The sequence below is a fragment of the Lates calcarifer genome, linkage group LG24, assembly GCF_001640805.2.
Source record: "Lates calcarifer isolate ASB-BC8 linkage group LG24, TLL_Latcal_v3, whole genome shotgun sequence".
NCBI lineage: Eukaryota > Metazoa > Chordata > Actinopteri > Centropomidae > Lates > Lates calcarifer.
In genome coordinates this window covers 14,925,571-14,941,800 of record NC_066856.1, presented here as the reverse complement: position 1 = coordinate 14,941,800, position 16,230 = coordinate 14,925,571, and the positions used below count along the sequence as shown (strand labels likewise).

At 40.9% G+C, this 16,230-nt stretch overlaps 1 protein-coding gene across 9 annotated transcripts in view; it reads right to left on the bottom strand.

Annotated features, from left to right (window-relative positions):
- smarcd3b (SWI/SNF related, matrix associated, actin dependent regulator of chromatin, subfamily d, member 3b) overlaps positions 1-16,230 on the bottom strand; it is a 37,417-nt gene that overhangs the window by 5,671 nt on the left and 15,516 nt on the right. For 3 of the 9 annotated variants that reach the window (XM_018693694.2, XM_018693695.2, XM_018693691.2), the window contains exons 2-8: positions 13,050-13,270; positions 9,056-9,145; positions 6,880-6,922; positions 4,952-5,074; positions 4,525-4,650; positions 3,667-3,762; positions 191-292 (exon numbers count right to left, since the gene is read on the bottom strand). In XM_018693694.2, coding sequence (XP_018549210.1) covers positions 191-292; positions 3,667-3,762; positions 4,525-4,650; positions 4,952-5,074; positions 6,880-6,922; positions 9,056-9,145; positions 13,050-13,270 — 801 coding nt within the window. Of the gene's footprint in view, positions 1-190; positions 293-3,666; positions 3,763-4,524; positions 4,651-4,951; positions 5,075-6,879; positions 6,923-9,055; positions 9,146-13,049; positions 13,271-15,819; positions 16,105-16,230 lie in introns of those variants that run through there. The other 6 variants (XM_051066857.1, XM_051066858.1, XM_018693693.2 and 3 more) reach the window with 6 other exon arrangements.

Sequence of the window (16,230 nt, the reverse complement as noted above, 5' to 3'; positions counted from 1 at the left end):
CCTGGCGTGGAAATGGATGTCAGGTTTGAAATGGGAGTCTTAAATGCAGTGTAGTGTTTCTGTGGAGCGGTGGTTATCAGTGACATGAGGCCTGCAGGTTGTCACTACAACAGCATGGATTAGTCACACAGTTGTAACAGAGGAAAGTCTATTTCTGGACGGTTGTTGTGAGACTGCGTGGCGCCCTCACCTGGTAGTCCAGCATCAGCAGCAGGGTGCAGCGCACGCTCACGTCTCCCGGCCTCTTCACCTGGAAGCCGTCCGTCTCCTGGGTGGTGGGCGTGCGGTGCCACTGAAGAGGCAAAACAAAAAACACCACATGTTGACTTCACACCTCAAACGGAGCCGGATTGTTCAGACTGAATGGTCATTTCATTTGTTTCACACTTTATTATCTGTTTGTTTCACACTTTATTAATCAGAGTTGTTTAATTAATTCCTGCTTTAGAGGCCTTGGAAACATGTTTTCTCAATCGGCTTCTTACTGCGAGTGGTGGGGTCCAACAAGAACACACTGTTGTCTGCCAAAGTTAGAACAGTTCTGGTTATTTCATATTTCATTTTTGTGTTTGTGTTCTTGTCCTTGCTCTTCTCTCTGGTTTGAAGTGGGCAGGTCTTGGTTTTTAAAAGATGGTGTCACATATTCCCTGCACCAATCAGAGTTTAGCAACATTTAAATATGATGGCAGTTGTGTGGTTGTTTGCTCATGTTGCCAGCACAGCAAACCACACCCACATTGTCCTGACAAAGAAGATTACATTTTTAGTGATTCTAGCATGATGCCATTAGCTGAGTCAGTTGGTCCATCACTTTACCTGGTGTGTAAATATCTTCACTAAATTTTGTACAGACATTCATAGTCTCCCAGGGGATGAATCCTGCTGACTTCAGTGATGATCTTGACTTTTCCTCTAGCACCAACATGAGGTCAAAGTCCACAACTTTGGTTTATGCAAAATGAATGACACTACCAGGAGCCACAGCTGTACCTTTGTGTTATTATCTCTTGTTACCATGCCAACACACTACACTGAGATAGTGACTGTGGTAAACACTATACCCGCTAAACATCAGCAAGTTAGCAGTTTCATTGTTAGCATGCTGGCATGCTAATACTAGCATTAAGCTCAAGGCTCCACTGGGCTTAGGTACAGCCTCACAGAGCTGCTAACATGACTGTTACTCTTGTTGTAAGTGTTAAATAATAACATAGGAGGTTTTTCATTTTAATTTAGAATTATCTCTTCTATTAAGAAATACATTTTCAGGGGTTTTAAGGGAAGTTACTCTGACTGTACAGAGCTGGAGAATCTGCATAAGTCATTTGAATGCACCTGTGTCTAACTTGCCTTGATCTTGGCTAACAGCGCTAAGTCTGTGGTTTGGTGTGAGGCAGATTTCTGCAAACTAGCCATGCACAATGTGCTGAGAAACCAAGATAGCAAAAGGTTAACCATGTGGCTGTGCAGCTGTATGTTATCACGCTCAGGATCACACAATCAGAGGAGACTTGAAACAAACTAAACAGATAAACCAAATACGAGCCAGGCCGAATACAACTAATGCCATAAGAGTCTGTGTGGTTCAGTCTTTGTGTTTATGTAGACCTGGACCTCCTATGTAACTAACCTCAGTTATTTACATCTCCTTTTTTCTTAACTGCTCAGAAACTGAAAAGCACTTTAAACACCATGTTCAGCACAGTGGATTGCAGTAACTTGGCATGCAATACAGAGCAATGTTTTCCTTCAACTCTTCAGCTGAGTCAGAGCAGATTAAGTACTGATTGTACCTCAAGGCAAAAAAAAAATTCTTTTGATGGAAAATCATTCAAAGCGAAGCACCTGAGTGCCTTGCTCAAATATGCACTTAAAAGGAGGAACCTTGAGAAGTCATAATTTTCACTCAGAAACTCCTAAAGTGGGCTTCTTTAAGTCAATGCATTTTGTGAAGATACAAAGTGAAGGGCAGCTAATGGTTGTTTTTAATAAGGAAGCACTTGTTTTTTCCAGCTCTCACACCTGCATGTTAAAACATCCTTGCAATGCTGAAAATTAAAAAAGCTCTCATTTCTGTTGTTACAGAAAATCTATTTATTAAAAAAGAGAGAGGGCAATTCAGTCTATTTTCTTTCTTCTTTTTTTTAATCCAGCAGGGACAAAAAGGAGCAGGTTAGTTGGGGTGATTGCAGCTCAAGATTTAACCAGACATGACAAAATAACAATTTTAAGTGAAAGTTCCTCCTCTGCATTATGAAGAGGTCGTCACTGACCCTGACTGCATGGCTGAACAGTCTGATTCACTGATTTGTGCAGCATACAAAAGCTCTTTATTACTAATGGATGTGATTTCAAATGAAACACTGACCTACGATGTGACCAGTAGGTAAATTGTTCAGATGTAAATTTTGTTCAAAAGGGCTAAAGATAAAAAACTAATGCTGAAGCTATAGTGTCTTAATTTATCAACACATGGTGAAATAATACAAACAGCAGCAGTTAGGCTTTAAAGGTCCCAGATTGTAGAAAGTTAATTTTCTTTTTTGTTATAAAACAAGTCTAAAAGAGCCGTTAGGAACTCTGTAACTTGTTGTTGTTGTTTAACTTAATTACCAACACAACAGCAGACAGTCACTCTTGCAGATGTCAGAAAGCCAATATATTAATGCACAGACTTCACCAGGAGAGTGATATTAGCGTCCAGTGACTAAAATTTATTTTTCCTGAAGTACCAGAGCATTTTAGCTCAAATTTGACCGTCTGTTCTGCTCATTTCAGCGCTGACTGCTTAGCATTTTCCTCAGCGTTGGCTACTGCCATTTGCAGGCTACAATCCGTTACCAGAAGACAGGCTCAGAGACAGACATGAAACACCCTGTTCTTGCTAGAGCTCCAGAGAGGAGAGTGACAGAGGAGATTTAAACTATAGTCAGATGATTTTTTGGTACTTAAGACAACAAATACATCTTCTTATGGATATTTACATTTGAAAAATGTCAAATATGTCCGTTTTCAGCTATGTTATATCTCTGCTCCACATTTCAGAGGTAACGTTTCTCAACCTTTTCTGTTTGTGACACCTTTCAAAACAGTTTGAGGCTGAAAGGTCAAACAGAGAATGAGTATTTATGATACTTAATTACATTCTGTTGATTATACTTACAAACTTTTACCTAAGTAGGAATTTGAAGTTAATATTTTTTACCTGTGTCTGAGTATTTTTACACTGTTGTATTAGTACTTCCTTAAGCAAAGGATCTGAAAACTTCTTACACCACTAACTATAGCTGTGAAGATGCAAACCACAAACATAGTCATCAGTTAAAGTTTACAAGGTCAAGTATTTGATACTCAGAAGATATATTTTAGACTGTTACTTTAAAGGTGAATGTCAGCGTTATACCCCCATTGTTTCATGCCAAATCGACTGTGCTGGAGCAAAAATTTGCAGGTACAGTAAAAGTATAAAATTTGATTCAAAGAAACAAGAGCCACAGCATGTAAAGATGCCCCAAAAACACAGAATAATCATGACTCGAGCTAACATGTGTGCAGTCATGTGGTGAGACATTTTGGTGGTGGTGGTGATGGTGGTGGTGGGTGTGTGGCTCTTAAAATGAGCCTCTTCCTCTGTGTACAGGGTGCAGCAGCTATGCTGGAACTGACCTCGACCAGGTGGTTGTCAGGACCGTACAGGTCTTTGTCCAGCTCGATCACCAGGCTCTTAAAAAACGAAGAGAACTTCTTCTTCTGCTTCCCCGGCTGCAGAACAAAGAAACAGATAGACATGGTCAGTTAATCTCTAAAATGAGATACACACACACAGAAATATGTATATACATAGCAAATACATAAACGTACACTAATACAAATACTTGTTTCATGTTTTTGCTTATAGCAACATTACTAATCAAAACCCCCACAAGAGGCTGAGTGAGATCAGACAGAAAGTGAGACACTAGACATTCTCAGGGTCCACTTCCTCCGAGCTCAACCAGAAATATTTGTGGTTTGTGAAACCTAAATGCTTCCTACCGCTGTGAAATGACGGCCTTGCCCCTGACTGCTGAGAACATCCGAGCTTTTTGAAACAAAGCTTACGGCACAGAAACAAGTCTAAGATCATTCTGTTTTTCATGCCACATCCACACTCTATAAACACTTTTCACATCATCAGTCCCTCATTTTAAATTCTGAGTCAGTGGACACTTTTCTGTCCAAAGTTGTTTGAGCACATCATTACCGAGCATGACTGCAGGCCAAAAACGAGCCAGAGCAGCTCGAGGATCAAAGACCGACACACTTTCATGCTAAATGAGAAGATTAGGATTTCAGTTATTTAAATAAGCAGCTATTTGCCTCACACTGAATTCATCCGAAAGATGATGACATAATAATAAAGCCCTTCAGCACATCGCTATCACAGAATCTGTATTTTTAAAGAGTTATTTCATGTTCAAATAGCCTATGTAACACAGTGTGAATGTGCATAAAGGTGTGAAATAACAAATAAGATAAACTCACATCATCCAGCAGCTTCCCCTCTACTCGCAGCTCCCACGATGCAATGCTGCCGTCAGAGTCATCAGCATCAGGTCTGGCAGGGTTGAAGGTGTTGGATATGTAAAGCCTCAGTTTACGCTTTTGCTGCTGACACAAGGGCATATTGAAATTCCACAGGTTAAAGGGACATTTCACCAAATCTAACGCTGAAATGTACAGACACCACAACTGAACTGAAAGTATTTTTAACATAATGAGAGAGAGAGGAAGTCAACTGAGTCTCAAGTCAAGTGTTTTGAGACTAAAGACAGTGAAAAATGAAATCCTGCTCTGAAAGATACAATTTTATGACCCTTCGACAACTGTTAAGGAGAAAAAAATGCAGTAAATAATGTTTTTTCCATCCATCAGCAGTGACTCCTTGTGGCTCATGATTTCTTTTCCTTACCTTCATTGGTCTCTTCAGTGCTTCCTGGATGTCCACACGTTTGCGCATGATGGTCTGGTCCAGTTTACGCTCAAACGCCAGCAGATCCATGTAGGCCTGAGACTCAGGGACCAGCTCGCGAATCTGCTCAGAGAGGGAGAGAGGGCAATCTGACATTAAAATCTTAAGATGGACAACTGCAATGTTACACTCACTGATTAAAAAGTCAGATTTTCTTTACATCTACCATCTGAATATCACTAAAGGGCTTACGCAGATAAGCTGTCTGTTCTGTCTTGGTGCTGGTAGGGGGTCCACTGTCCTGTTTCAAGGACATTTCAGCCCCATGCATCCAGATTCCTGTAATTTCTGAGCAGCTTTAAGGTTGAAGTAAATGTCTTATTATTATTATTATTATTTATTTTTTTGGAAGGAGAGTTGGTTTAAAATTCATATTGTGAAAACTACTGTTTTAGCTAACATAGCTAACTGCTAAGCTAATAATAAAGGCAACGACTGAAGAATAGACTCTCATGGTGAAGCTAATGTAGTTAACATTATCTATCAATATAGATGACTTGTAGTCAAAGATACTGCTAACATTATTTAACATTAAGGATCCAGCTGGTTTAGAAAGCTTATGTAGCTAACAGCAAATTAGGTAAAGCTAATTTAGCACTAACATTAGTTAATACTAAAGCATGAAATATTCAAATCAGGCATTTTTATAGCTGCATTATCCTATTAAATGGAAAGATTCTAGATGTTTTATGTGTGATTTTATACACATTTTTCTTAAAACAGAGCCTGACATACAGTATCTGGTGTTTTTTTGAAAGTTTGGGATCATGTTGAGAATTTAAAATAAAGTTAAATAAAGTTTTAGCTGCACAACATCAACTTGTACTGACTCATGCAAAGATAAGCCTGTGGGGTTCATAACTTAAACTCAAGGCACCCTGAGGGCTTGCAGATTTAACCCATTAAAAAAACACTTAGACTAGGATTAACTGTACTTATATCTTATTATTCATTTACTTCTAGAAAGGTGACATATTAAGTGGAAATATTCCTTTGCTACTGCCCAGTCCATCATTAATACGGTGGTCCACACCATCCTGGAGACACTGGGGGATAAAAATGAGATACAGTGTGTGCAGCCAACCAGCCAGGACTCAGACATTACCATGCCGATGAAAGTCCTCAGAGCTTCAAGGGCTGCTGCTTACCAAACTGTGCACACACTCTCCTACAGTTCACTCCTTCTCCTCCCTCCCTCCTCTTTCCTTTTTCATGTTTCTTTCTAAATGGCTGCTTTCATTGTTGCCTCTCATTCCCCCTCTATCTGAATCTCACTGCCTTTCACCGGGCTGAGGTGCTGAGCAGACGGAAGAGTGTGGCAGACATTCCCTGTCCCTGACTCATTATTGTGGAGTGGCGCCCCAGCCATGGCTACTGCTATCTCCCTGTCTGGGCTGTGTTAGGGGATAAGACCTGAGCCCAGACACTCACAGTCTCCAGACCTCCATAGTTTCAGTGTGAAAGCCCCCTGTGTGCTGGCCAGGACGTGGTGAGGTTATGGCGTGGCAAAGGGCCGAAAACTGAGAGCACGGGATGAAAATCAAACCTCAGTCGGCACAGACTCACCTGTGGCAACGTGGTGATTCTGCCGCCTCTTTCGTTTCTACTTGTGGTTTCGCCTCTGCCATATCCCACTGACTATTCCAATTTAAATCAATGAGCCACCATCCAAATAACAGAATGAAACCCTAAAACCTCCTGATCGCTCCCCTCATTCTCTCCCTTCTCATTTGGAAATAGCCCTCTGCGCCTTCCAGGAACCCCTGACATCAAAAACCGACCAGGATTTTTCATGTTCTGCACACAAAAGATAATAACACACACACAGAAAAAAGAGAGCAACAAAGGTAAAAAATATGCAGCCTCACCCTTTGCGGAAGAATCTTGTCTGCCATTTTCCTTCTCTTAGCACTGGAGAGAGGGAGAGAAAGACAGAGAGAAAGAGGAAAAAGAGAGCATGTTACTATGGTGACTGATAGCGTAGCACCCAGGCCATCTGCTAAAATGCTGGGCCATATCCAGCACCCCAGCGTCCCAGCTGTGTGTGTGTGTGTGTATGTGCGCGCGCATACGTCGTGTGTGTGTGTGTGCTCATGTGTTCTCTGAAATGCAGCGGTCCACCTGGAGAGCGAGAGCCTCTAACAGCCAAAAAAGTGTCACATCATACATCTCTTGCCTGACATGTATTCACTGCACTCATGCACACACACAAAAACGCACACAATCTCACACACACACACACACACACACACACACACACACACACACACACTGCAGATTGACTGGGGCCGCTGCAGCAGGACTTGGATGGTGACAGGATGTGTGTTAAGGAGCTTTAAGGAATGCAGAGTCTTCAAGAGTTTCACAGAGAAGAATGTATGTGTGTGTGTAGATATTTTCATTCATGAATCTCAGGCATTTCCTGCTGTGTGTGAACAACATTTGTTTACTGATACCATGTTTTTTTGTCATATACTTACCAAGGAGGGACTAAGAACAATAACACAATCTGTGCCAAGTTGGTGCTTTTGTCAGAAGTTTCTTACTGGGTGACACTGATTACAAAAACAACACTACAGCTTCCTTCTCTATTCAAATTTCCTTAAATATTTCATCGACATCTGTGGACACCTGTGATATGTGGAGCACCCATGTAAATTCATGCAAATGCTCTGTTGTGGGTGCCTGCAGAGGGACGCTGTCTAAAAACACCTAAATGGCACTACACTGCAAAAAGAACAATTTTAAAAAGTACTTATTTTAGGATGATTTAATCGTATTTGTCTCATCAAAGACAAACACTCTTGTGAGTAATCTTGCCTTGTAAGTGTTGCATCCTGCTGGTGAAGCTTTGAGAGGTGTAAATAAGCAGAGGAATTTATATCTCAGGGTTTTCAGATCATTCACTGTTTTAAGATGTTAATGTCTAAATTGAGCTGAATTACACTGAGATGTCAAGAACATTTCTCAAGGTCCTTTTTTAAAACCGATTTAAAGAAACAGTTTGACATTTTGTTAAATATTCTGATTTACTTTCTTACTAAGAATTAGATTAGAAGATTAATACCAGTGTCAACTGCCAGAAGGTGGTGAGCTTAGCTTAGCATAAAGGATGAGCAAAAATGCTAGCACCAGCACCTGTTAAGCTCAATAATTAACGTGTTATATCTTGTTTGTTTAATACTCACACAAACGAGGGCTAAAAACTTTTGACAGGAGTTATGTGCTGGTATATTTCTTGGCATGGAGCAACAACTAACTGCAAATAAAACCATAACAAAACAAGATATAATGTGCTAATCAGTGAGCTTTAGAGGTGATGGTCAGCAGATTTGTTTCATTTTGACAGTCAGGCTAGCTGTTTCCCAAGCTAAGCTAAGCTAAGCTAACTGGCTAGTAGCTGTACCTCCATATTTAACATAAGGACATGAGAGTGACATCAGTCTTCTCATCTAAGTCTTGGTAAGCAAGCGAATCAACTAATTGCTCAAAATGTCAAACTATTGTCTCACTGCATATTTCGTCATATCACCCTACCCTACTTGACGGTAACAATATTCTCCTATATTACAGAATATATAGTCTAAAGTAATATTAAATATACTTGTTTGTAGAAGGGGATTTTTTTGCAGTGTAGAGAAATTTTCTGTCACAGAGCACTGCAATGATCTGTGAAGCAGTATGTTACATCAGCATGCCAAATACTGAAACAAGCCTGCTCCAAGGAGAATTGAAAGATCCGGGGGTGCATTGCAAAGGAAAACACAAACCTGCATCACAACAATCCGCCATTTTACATTAATTTAAAAGGGTTTCAGATTGGATTCTACTTTATCTCTATGTTCTAGCTGCAAAAAACGGTTCCCATCATGCCATGCTCCAGTCCAAAGCATGCACCACTACATTTTAGGAGTCAACTTCTAGGCCTGCACGTATGTTTGGCCAAAACAACTCATTCAGGGAGTGCTGGGCTCAGGTGAAAGGCTAAATAGGCCAGAGTCATCAAACGTAAGAAAATGGACATGCAGCAGAATAAACTCCTACTTTGATCCAAGCGTGGGATCTGATTGGGGCTCTCTCATGTCCATCTGCCTCGCCGGCATCTCATTGGCTCCGGGGAATCCGACTGGCTTCCTAAGAATTGGTGAGGATTCGAAGGTTGTCCGATTAGAGTTGTGGCGAGACACACACTCAGTGGCAGCAAGTAGAGGAGCAACACTTGGTGGTTCTGGCTGTTTGTATGTCTGTATGTGTTGGATGTGTGTTAAGTTCAAGGGTCTGTTAGTAGGTGCAAACTCTAAACTCAGACAAGGGCAGGCACTGGGATGGGTGTGTAACTTGTGTCCATGCACGCACAAAGTGCAGCAGAGGAGGACCTGAGAGAGCGTCCTGCTCGCCTGAGGGACACGCTCATTCAACAAAGTTTCTCAGTGAACCAAAACAATCATGCTTCACACACATCGACAGACAACACACTGATAATGGACACACTGTGTGGGAAGGGAAAAGACAAGCAGTGTGTGAGTTTAGCTCTTTGGTTGAGCTCAGGATGGCTCTGAATTGTGGATGTTGCATTGATGTAGTAATATGTAATGGGTTCTCAGGTGCAGATGAAGACAACATGCACACAACTCACAACTTTTTGTTATTTCCCAAACCAAGTCTCAAACCTTTTTGAGCATTTCTGCTTCCTAAAACCAACTCTTGACCAGAAGATTCAGCTCTGATTAGCTCTTTAAACCTGCCGGTCTAGCACCAAGAAACCAGTGTCATCAGCACATAAACCTCACAATGTTCCTAAGCAACCTAAAGTGTCCTGAATAACCATGTGTCGTGAGCAGTGAGGAAAGGTTTTAGGTTTGACTTGAAGGACTACAACCAAATTCAATAGCAAGAACCTAGGTCCAGGGGTTCATATAAAAGAGGGCTTTAGAAGTAATGTGGTTTTTAAGGGAAATAAAAGATAAAATTGAAACCGAATGGATGAAGCTGGGAGGAAAGTAGCAGATCAGAAGTTACTGTAAAGACATTGTGACAGGAGCTTAACTGGAGATGAAACATGTAGTATCAAGAACGGGTTAAATTTGGGCGAACACAGGAAATTACGTTAAGTCTGTTGTTTGACCACACACTGTCAGAACAACATCCTTATGTTACATTACAATATGCTGTGTGTTTGTCACAAGGAAAGTCCCAGATCCAGTAATGTGATCATTTGACTCTTGAAAATGTAACATTGCAGAACAGTTTGGAGACAACAAATTGTATACAACTAAAGAAGTGTTTCACCCTCAGTGTAGTGAAACACCAACATTAGAGTCTACACTTTGACTTCACTGTGTTATGGGTGATAAAAAAGTTTTCCAACCCTGTTGCCTAGAAATTCCATTTAATTACTACTAATTTGCAGCAGCTAAAATCATTTTCAAGGACATCAAGATTGTGAGAAAGCATTGTAAATTCATGTATTATCTAAGCTGTATAACCTCAGTCTCTGATGTTGAAGTCCTGTGCCCACTATGCACCCAGACCACCTGCCTATGAGTTATGTACAGTACATAAATTTAGAGGTTCCTACAGTACAGAGAGCAATATGTTTCTCCACAAAACGTATTTGGGAAAACAAATTAGTGGTATATAAAGAGGACACAAGGTTGAGTATTTATACCACTTTATGCAAAGCAAACCAGAGTTAAATCCTATTTTTAGCGGCAGCTTTGCATAGGACAGCGTTTGCTCTGCAGAGCGAGTGTAGCTGGGACCATAAGGTCTCAATGACACTGCAAACACAGGTGGTTTGCCCTCAGCTGGCAGCAGCGTGGGGTCTGAGCTGGACAGAGGGAGCTGGAGCATCAACATGTTTGCCAAAGGACGCACACGCTCCCACAAAGCAACAGAGAGCGAAAGAGACAGAGACACCTGGACGGGTCACCCTGGACCATTGATCAAACCCTGCACAGCCAGCCGGGCCGCTCTGGGGGTTGAGGCACTGACGCAGGACAACATTTCCCCTGACCTGTTCGACAAGCCAGCTTAATTGTAAGTGGATCAATTGTGCTGCAGATACTGAGAGAATGAAACAGAGAAAGACAGGTCCACCGAGTGTGCATATTGATCGCCTTTCTAATGACCACACCTGCCACACATTCATCCCCTTATAGACATCCATCCACTGCGTGTGTGTATTCGTGTGCCTGGTATACTGATGTTCAGGTCTTTTGTTCATGGTAGTTGAACAGCTGACAACAGATAGTGAAACAATATGCCCAAAGCATGTACTGGAGCCTGGACGTCTGCAGACAGCTGTGTGGATGCCACATAGAGATGACAGACTACCAGACTCTAAAGATACATAAAGATTGAACAGAGAGGAAACACACAGTCATGGCAGTGATGGGGATGATCAGAGTGAACAAAAAGTGGAGCAGTGGGAGACAGAGGCAATGTGCAAGCTTGAAATCTGCAAACAAAAACTGGAATGAAAGCTGAAAGGAGACACACAAAGGTCATGGTTTCACTTCTCATCACTGTCATTTTTGAGCTCAGATTTTAGGAAGGTATGGAATGGAGTATGGAAATGTGCATAGGTAAATCTGCTGCGCAAGCGATGAACATTTTTATTACTGATTCACTTATTCTTTTGATTATTTCATTGATACAATAGAGAATAGAGAAAACTGCCCATCACAACATCCAATAACTTTATGTGATGTCTTTAAATAACTTGTTTTGTTTGACAAATAGTCCAAAACTGAAAAAAAGTTGTATTTATAGTGACATAGATTAGAGAAAGCAGGAACTTCTCATATTTGAGTGGTTGAAAACAACAAACATTTGGCATTTTTGATTAGTCACGCTGGTGACAGCAATGTCAGTCTGTCAGTTAGCCCACCGCTTCTGTCTCTACACTGTTGGATGGATTGTCATGACATTTCATACAGGCATTCATGGTCTCCTCAGGATGAACTGTAATAAATTTTAACATTTTATCTAGTGCCATCATTGAAAAGGTGTTTGTACCTTTTTGTTGATCAAAATCCCAGCCTGCTAACATGCTATACTAAAATGGTGCACATGTTACGTTGCTAAACAGCATGTTAACATTGTTACTATTAGCATGGTAGCATGCTGATGTTAGCATGTAGCCCAAAGTGCAGCTGTGCTTAAGCACTGAGTCACAGAGCCACCAGCTGTAGACTCTCAGTCTTGTTAATTAATAACTCACTTTTATGACTGTTGATCCATTATTCAACAGAACTGTTGTCAATTAATTTAAGGTCCATTTGCTTACCAATGAGTCATTTCAGCAGTATTACAAAATAACCAACACGTCATTAGTGGGGCTGTATGTTGTTTGAAATTGAACTTTTTTTTTAAACATAATAAGCCAAAGTTCTCAAATACACTGTGTTAAAAGGGCTCTCTGTACGTTCTCTCTGCCGCTGAATAGGGTTTCTTGCCAGAAGCAGGTGGTGGTTGCTTGCCAAGAGCTTCAGCTATCGTCACAACAGAAAAGATTAAAATACCAGAACAGGGCTACTTCTTCAAGCCAATCTGAACGCTCTGTGAGTCCCTATTGGGAAGTGATGAGACAGGCCAACCAGGAATGGGCTAGCTGGTTAACATGCTAACATCAGTAGAAGAAAAAAAAAGTGATAGAACATTGCTGTTGCTTTCTGTTGGCTATATAGCAATGGCAAAACTTAAAAAAATATTTCACACTGCAAGCAGCCAAATAAGGACTTTTGCCTTTTAAATCAGAATTGTGGAATTAAAGACTATGTAAGAGTGACAAGTGACTAAAATAACAAACTTTTGACTAGTTTTGGTTGTTGCCTTTTTACAACCAATTCCATATTTCCATAAAATAAGAGCAAAGTCAGATTTGTTATTCATCCAGACTTGTTGAGATGAGAGTGTAACCACAGCTGTTGTTGTCTAAGTAATCTCCACACAAAAGCAGACACATAAGGAGTTGCTGTAAGCAAGCCATGCAGTATTTAGGTGGTGGTTGGAGGTCAGCTGGATTCAGACTCACTTTCTGGCCCGGTTCTGGACGGCCTGTTGTTGCTGCTGCTGCTGTTGCTGCTGCTGCTGCTGCTGGACCTGCTGGGAGGGGGCAGGCCTCTTGCGACTGGGTTCCATCACCGGGGAGGGCAGGCCGGGCCGCACCGCCGGGCTCCCTCCATACGGTGGGCCGGGGGGGCCCATGGGAGCTCCCTGGTGGGGCATCCTCGCTCCAGACGGCATGCCAGGACGCTGAAACGAGAGAGAGAGAGAGAAAGCGGGGGGTCACATGTATGTAGAAAACATTCTCTACTGAGTTTCTCTTATAATGACAAATTAGTGCTTCTAAAAATACAACAAAGGAAACATTAGATCAATTGTAACTTTCATGCATTTCACACTAGTGGATTCAAGGCAGACTCAGGAGAATCGTTTTGTAAACACACACATCTTGTCTGACAAAATCATGAAATAGAGCTGCAACAAAGACTGTCACATCAGCTCCTAATCCAGACCTTACAGATATTTCCTTTTTAAAATAAAATTCTGGTGTCTGTTCTAGTTACCACTGGTCAGATTGCCAAGCCTGAACCTGAAACTTCTTAAAATACAAACAGCAAACCGACCATATTACTTTTTTTTTTTTTGTCTTTTAGCAATAAAACAGCTGGATTGGTACCTTGTGAAACTTTAAATGGAGCATAATTTTACATGGGACAGACAATGACATTAGAGCACAACACAAAATATGCAGCATGTGATTTAGATTTAGATTTACTTGTAAGCCCTAAATCTGAGAGACAGTGTCAGATGCAGACATTTCAGCAGGACCCAAATCAGTTAACATTGGAATAATCAACTCTTACTAAACAGTGATCTGCTTTATTATGTCTTGTTTAAAGATATTTCCAGTACTTTCCATAAATTGCAGTACACAAGAACTGTACCAAGAACAAGCAGAGTTCTTGTGTTTCTGTCTTGTTTTCTCTCTTCTCCTTTATACAAAAATCGGGTCTGACAAATAAACTAAATGAAGATTTTCTTCTTTCACACATACACACACATTTCCCTCCAAAACAATGCAAACAGTGTCAGAAGCCACAGTCCCACACTCCCCTCTTGACGGCTGGGAACAACTGGGGAACTCTCACCTGTGCTTGTCACTCCCATGACAACAGCTGCCTCCCGCCTCAGTTCATTGTCTGAAACCAGGCGGGGGTTCATGTGATAGAAAGAAATCCTTTCACTTGATGCAGAGCACAGACATCCTACCAGAAAGCTACACACTGCTACATACAGTAACAAGTCCTCTAATTAAAATGTAATTACTTTAAAAACACAACCAGCAGAAATAACTGGATACTCTCCTCAAAGTAGAAATACTACACTGTAAAAAATACTCCATTAGAAGTCCTGCAAAGTCTTACTGAAATATTAGCAGTTAAATCATAGGTAAATTTAGACATTGTTTTTGTGTAAGATGTTTTCTTTTGCATTGTATTATTCACATATTTTTAATGTAAAATGTTAATTTGAAAAGCAACTATAACTGTGATAAATGTAGTGGAGTAAAGATGATAGTATTACCATCTGAAATGTGGAGTAAAAGTACAGTGCAAGCTCCTCAAAATTACACCAGTAAAACGTATTATAATGCATTATCCAGAGCTGTGAAAATTATTGATGGTTTCTCAAACTATAAATATTCTACAAAGAACAGACATTGTGTTATCTTGGACATTTTGAAACATAAAATATGCTGAGATTTTATTCTTCCCTCCACCTCTTTATTATTCAAAACAGCATCCATCATTATATTTGTGTCACATTCCTGAGTGTATGATGGGACATTTTGGGCAGGAAAACTGATAACAGCAAACAGGTAAAGACATTTATTGAGCACAGAATAAATGTGCTCATCTGCAGAGCCAGTGGGCACAAATTTTTAACCATCGCCATGTGAAAAATATGATGTCTCAGTCCAAACTGGCAGAAAAACTGCCAGCTACATTTGGTAACAGAATGGGTAAATGGTGGAAGAAGACAGCTGAAAGATACAAATCAGGAGTTTCAACTCCTCACGTACACTCACATTCTTTCAACATTTAACACCGTTTGTCACCTCTAAATGTGGATAACTGCACATACATGTATCTAATGTGATCTTTAGACAGTCAACAAACACATGAAAAAACCCAGAGAACAAACAAAGAAGGTGATAAACAACAGGGGGGCACAATAATAAAAAAAAAAGATATTAAACTGTGTTAAAATGTAAATGTGTGTATTCACGGGGAGATTTAGTAACACAGAAGAGATTACAACAGCATTCGACAGGCTAAGACTGACGTATTATGTGCCCTTTGAAATAGTTACCAAGCAGAGATCCTGTGATAAGAAGGCCGTGCAGGCGTCGCTGTCACTCTGGCTGGGAGTTTACTGGCGGGGGGGAGGGGACACTGGGGGTCAAAGCAACTGAGAAGGATCTCCAAATGGGAGAGGATAAAACAACATATGGTCGGGCCCCCCCTGCTTGAATGTTATCACCTTATGGAGTCTTAAAAGATCCCCTTCTTTTTCAGTCTACTTCCTACCTAAGCTGGACAACAACACCTAAACAGACATTGGACTAGACTTTCAGCAGCCAGACCCACCCAGACAGACACCGCTACTGTTACAACCAGCTGTCTGGAGAATGAGAGCTTTTCAGATAACAGATACAGAAAGCCATAGCTGGATAATGTGTAAGATGAATTTCCCCTAAATCCACACACACAATGAGTGGTACTCTATAATCTGACCTGCTGAACCGACTCCAACGCTCTGCCCGGAGCTCTGCCAGAGAGCCAGCCAGCCAGCAATCGAATCTGCCATGTGGATGGATATCTGAGAAGTGTGTTGGCATCTCTGGGAAGGCTGGAGGGATTTGAAGAGGCCAAACTTAACCCACACTGTACTAAACATATGAATCTGTGGGTTGTTATATGGATGGTCCCTCGAAGGCTTCGATTGGTGCCCTGAAATCTCTTAAAAACTGAGGATGAGGTTCCCTTGAATGGGACATGACTCATTCTTCCAGGGCTCAGACTAAAGATCATTTTCATCATTGATTTATTGCTCAATACCTCAAGTGTTAGAAAACACTGACAAATGTCAATCATTATCTCCAAAAACCCAAGTTAATTTTCATTTTTATACAATATTCAGACAAA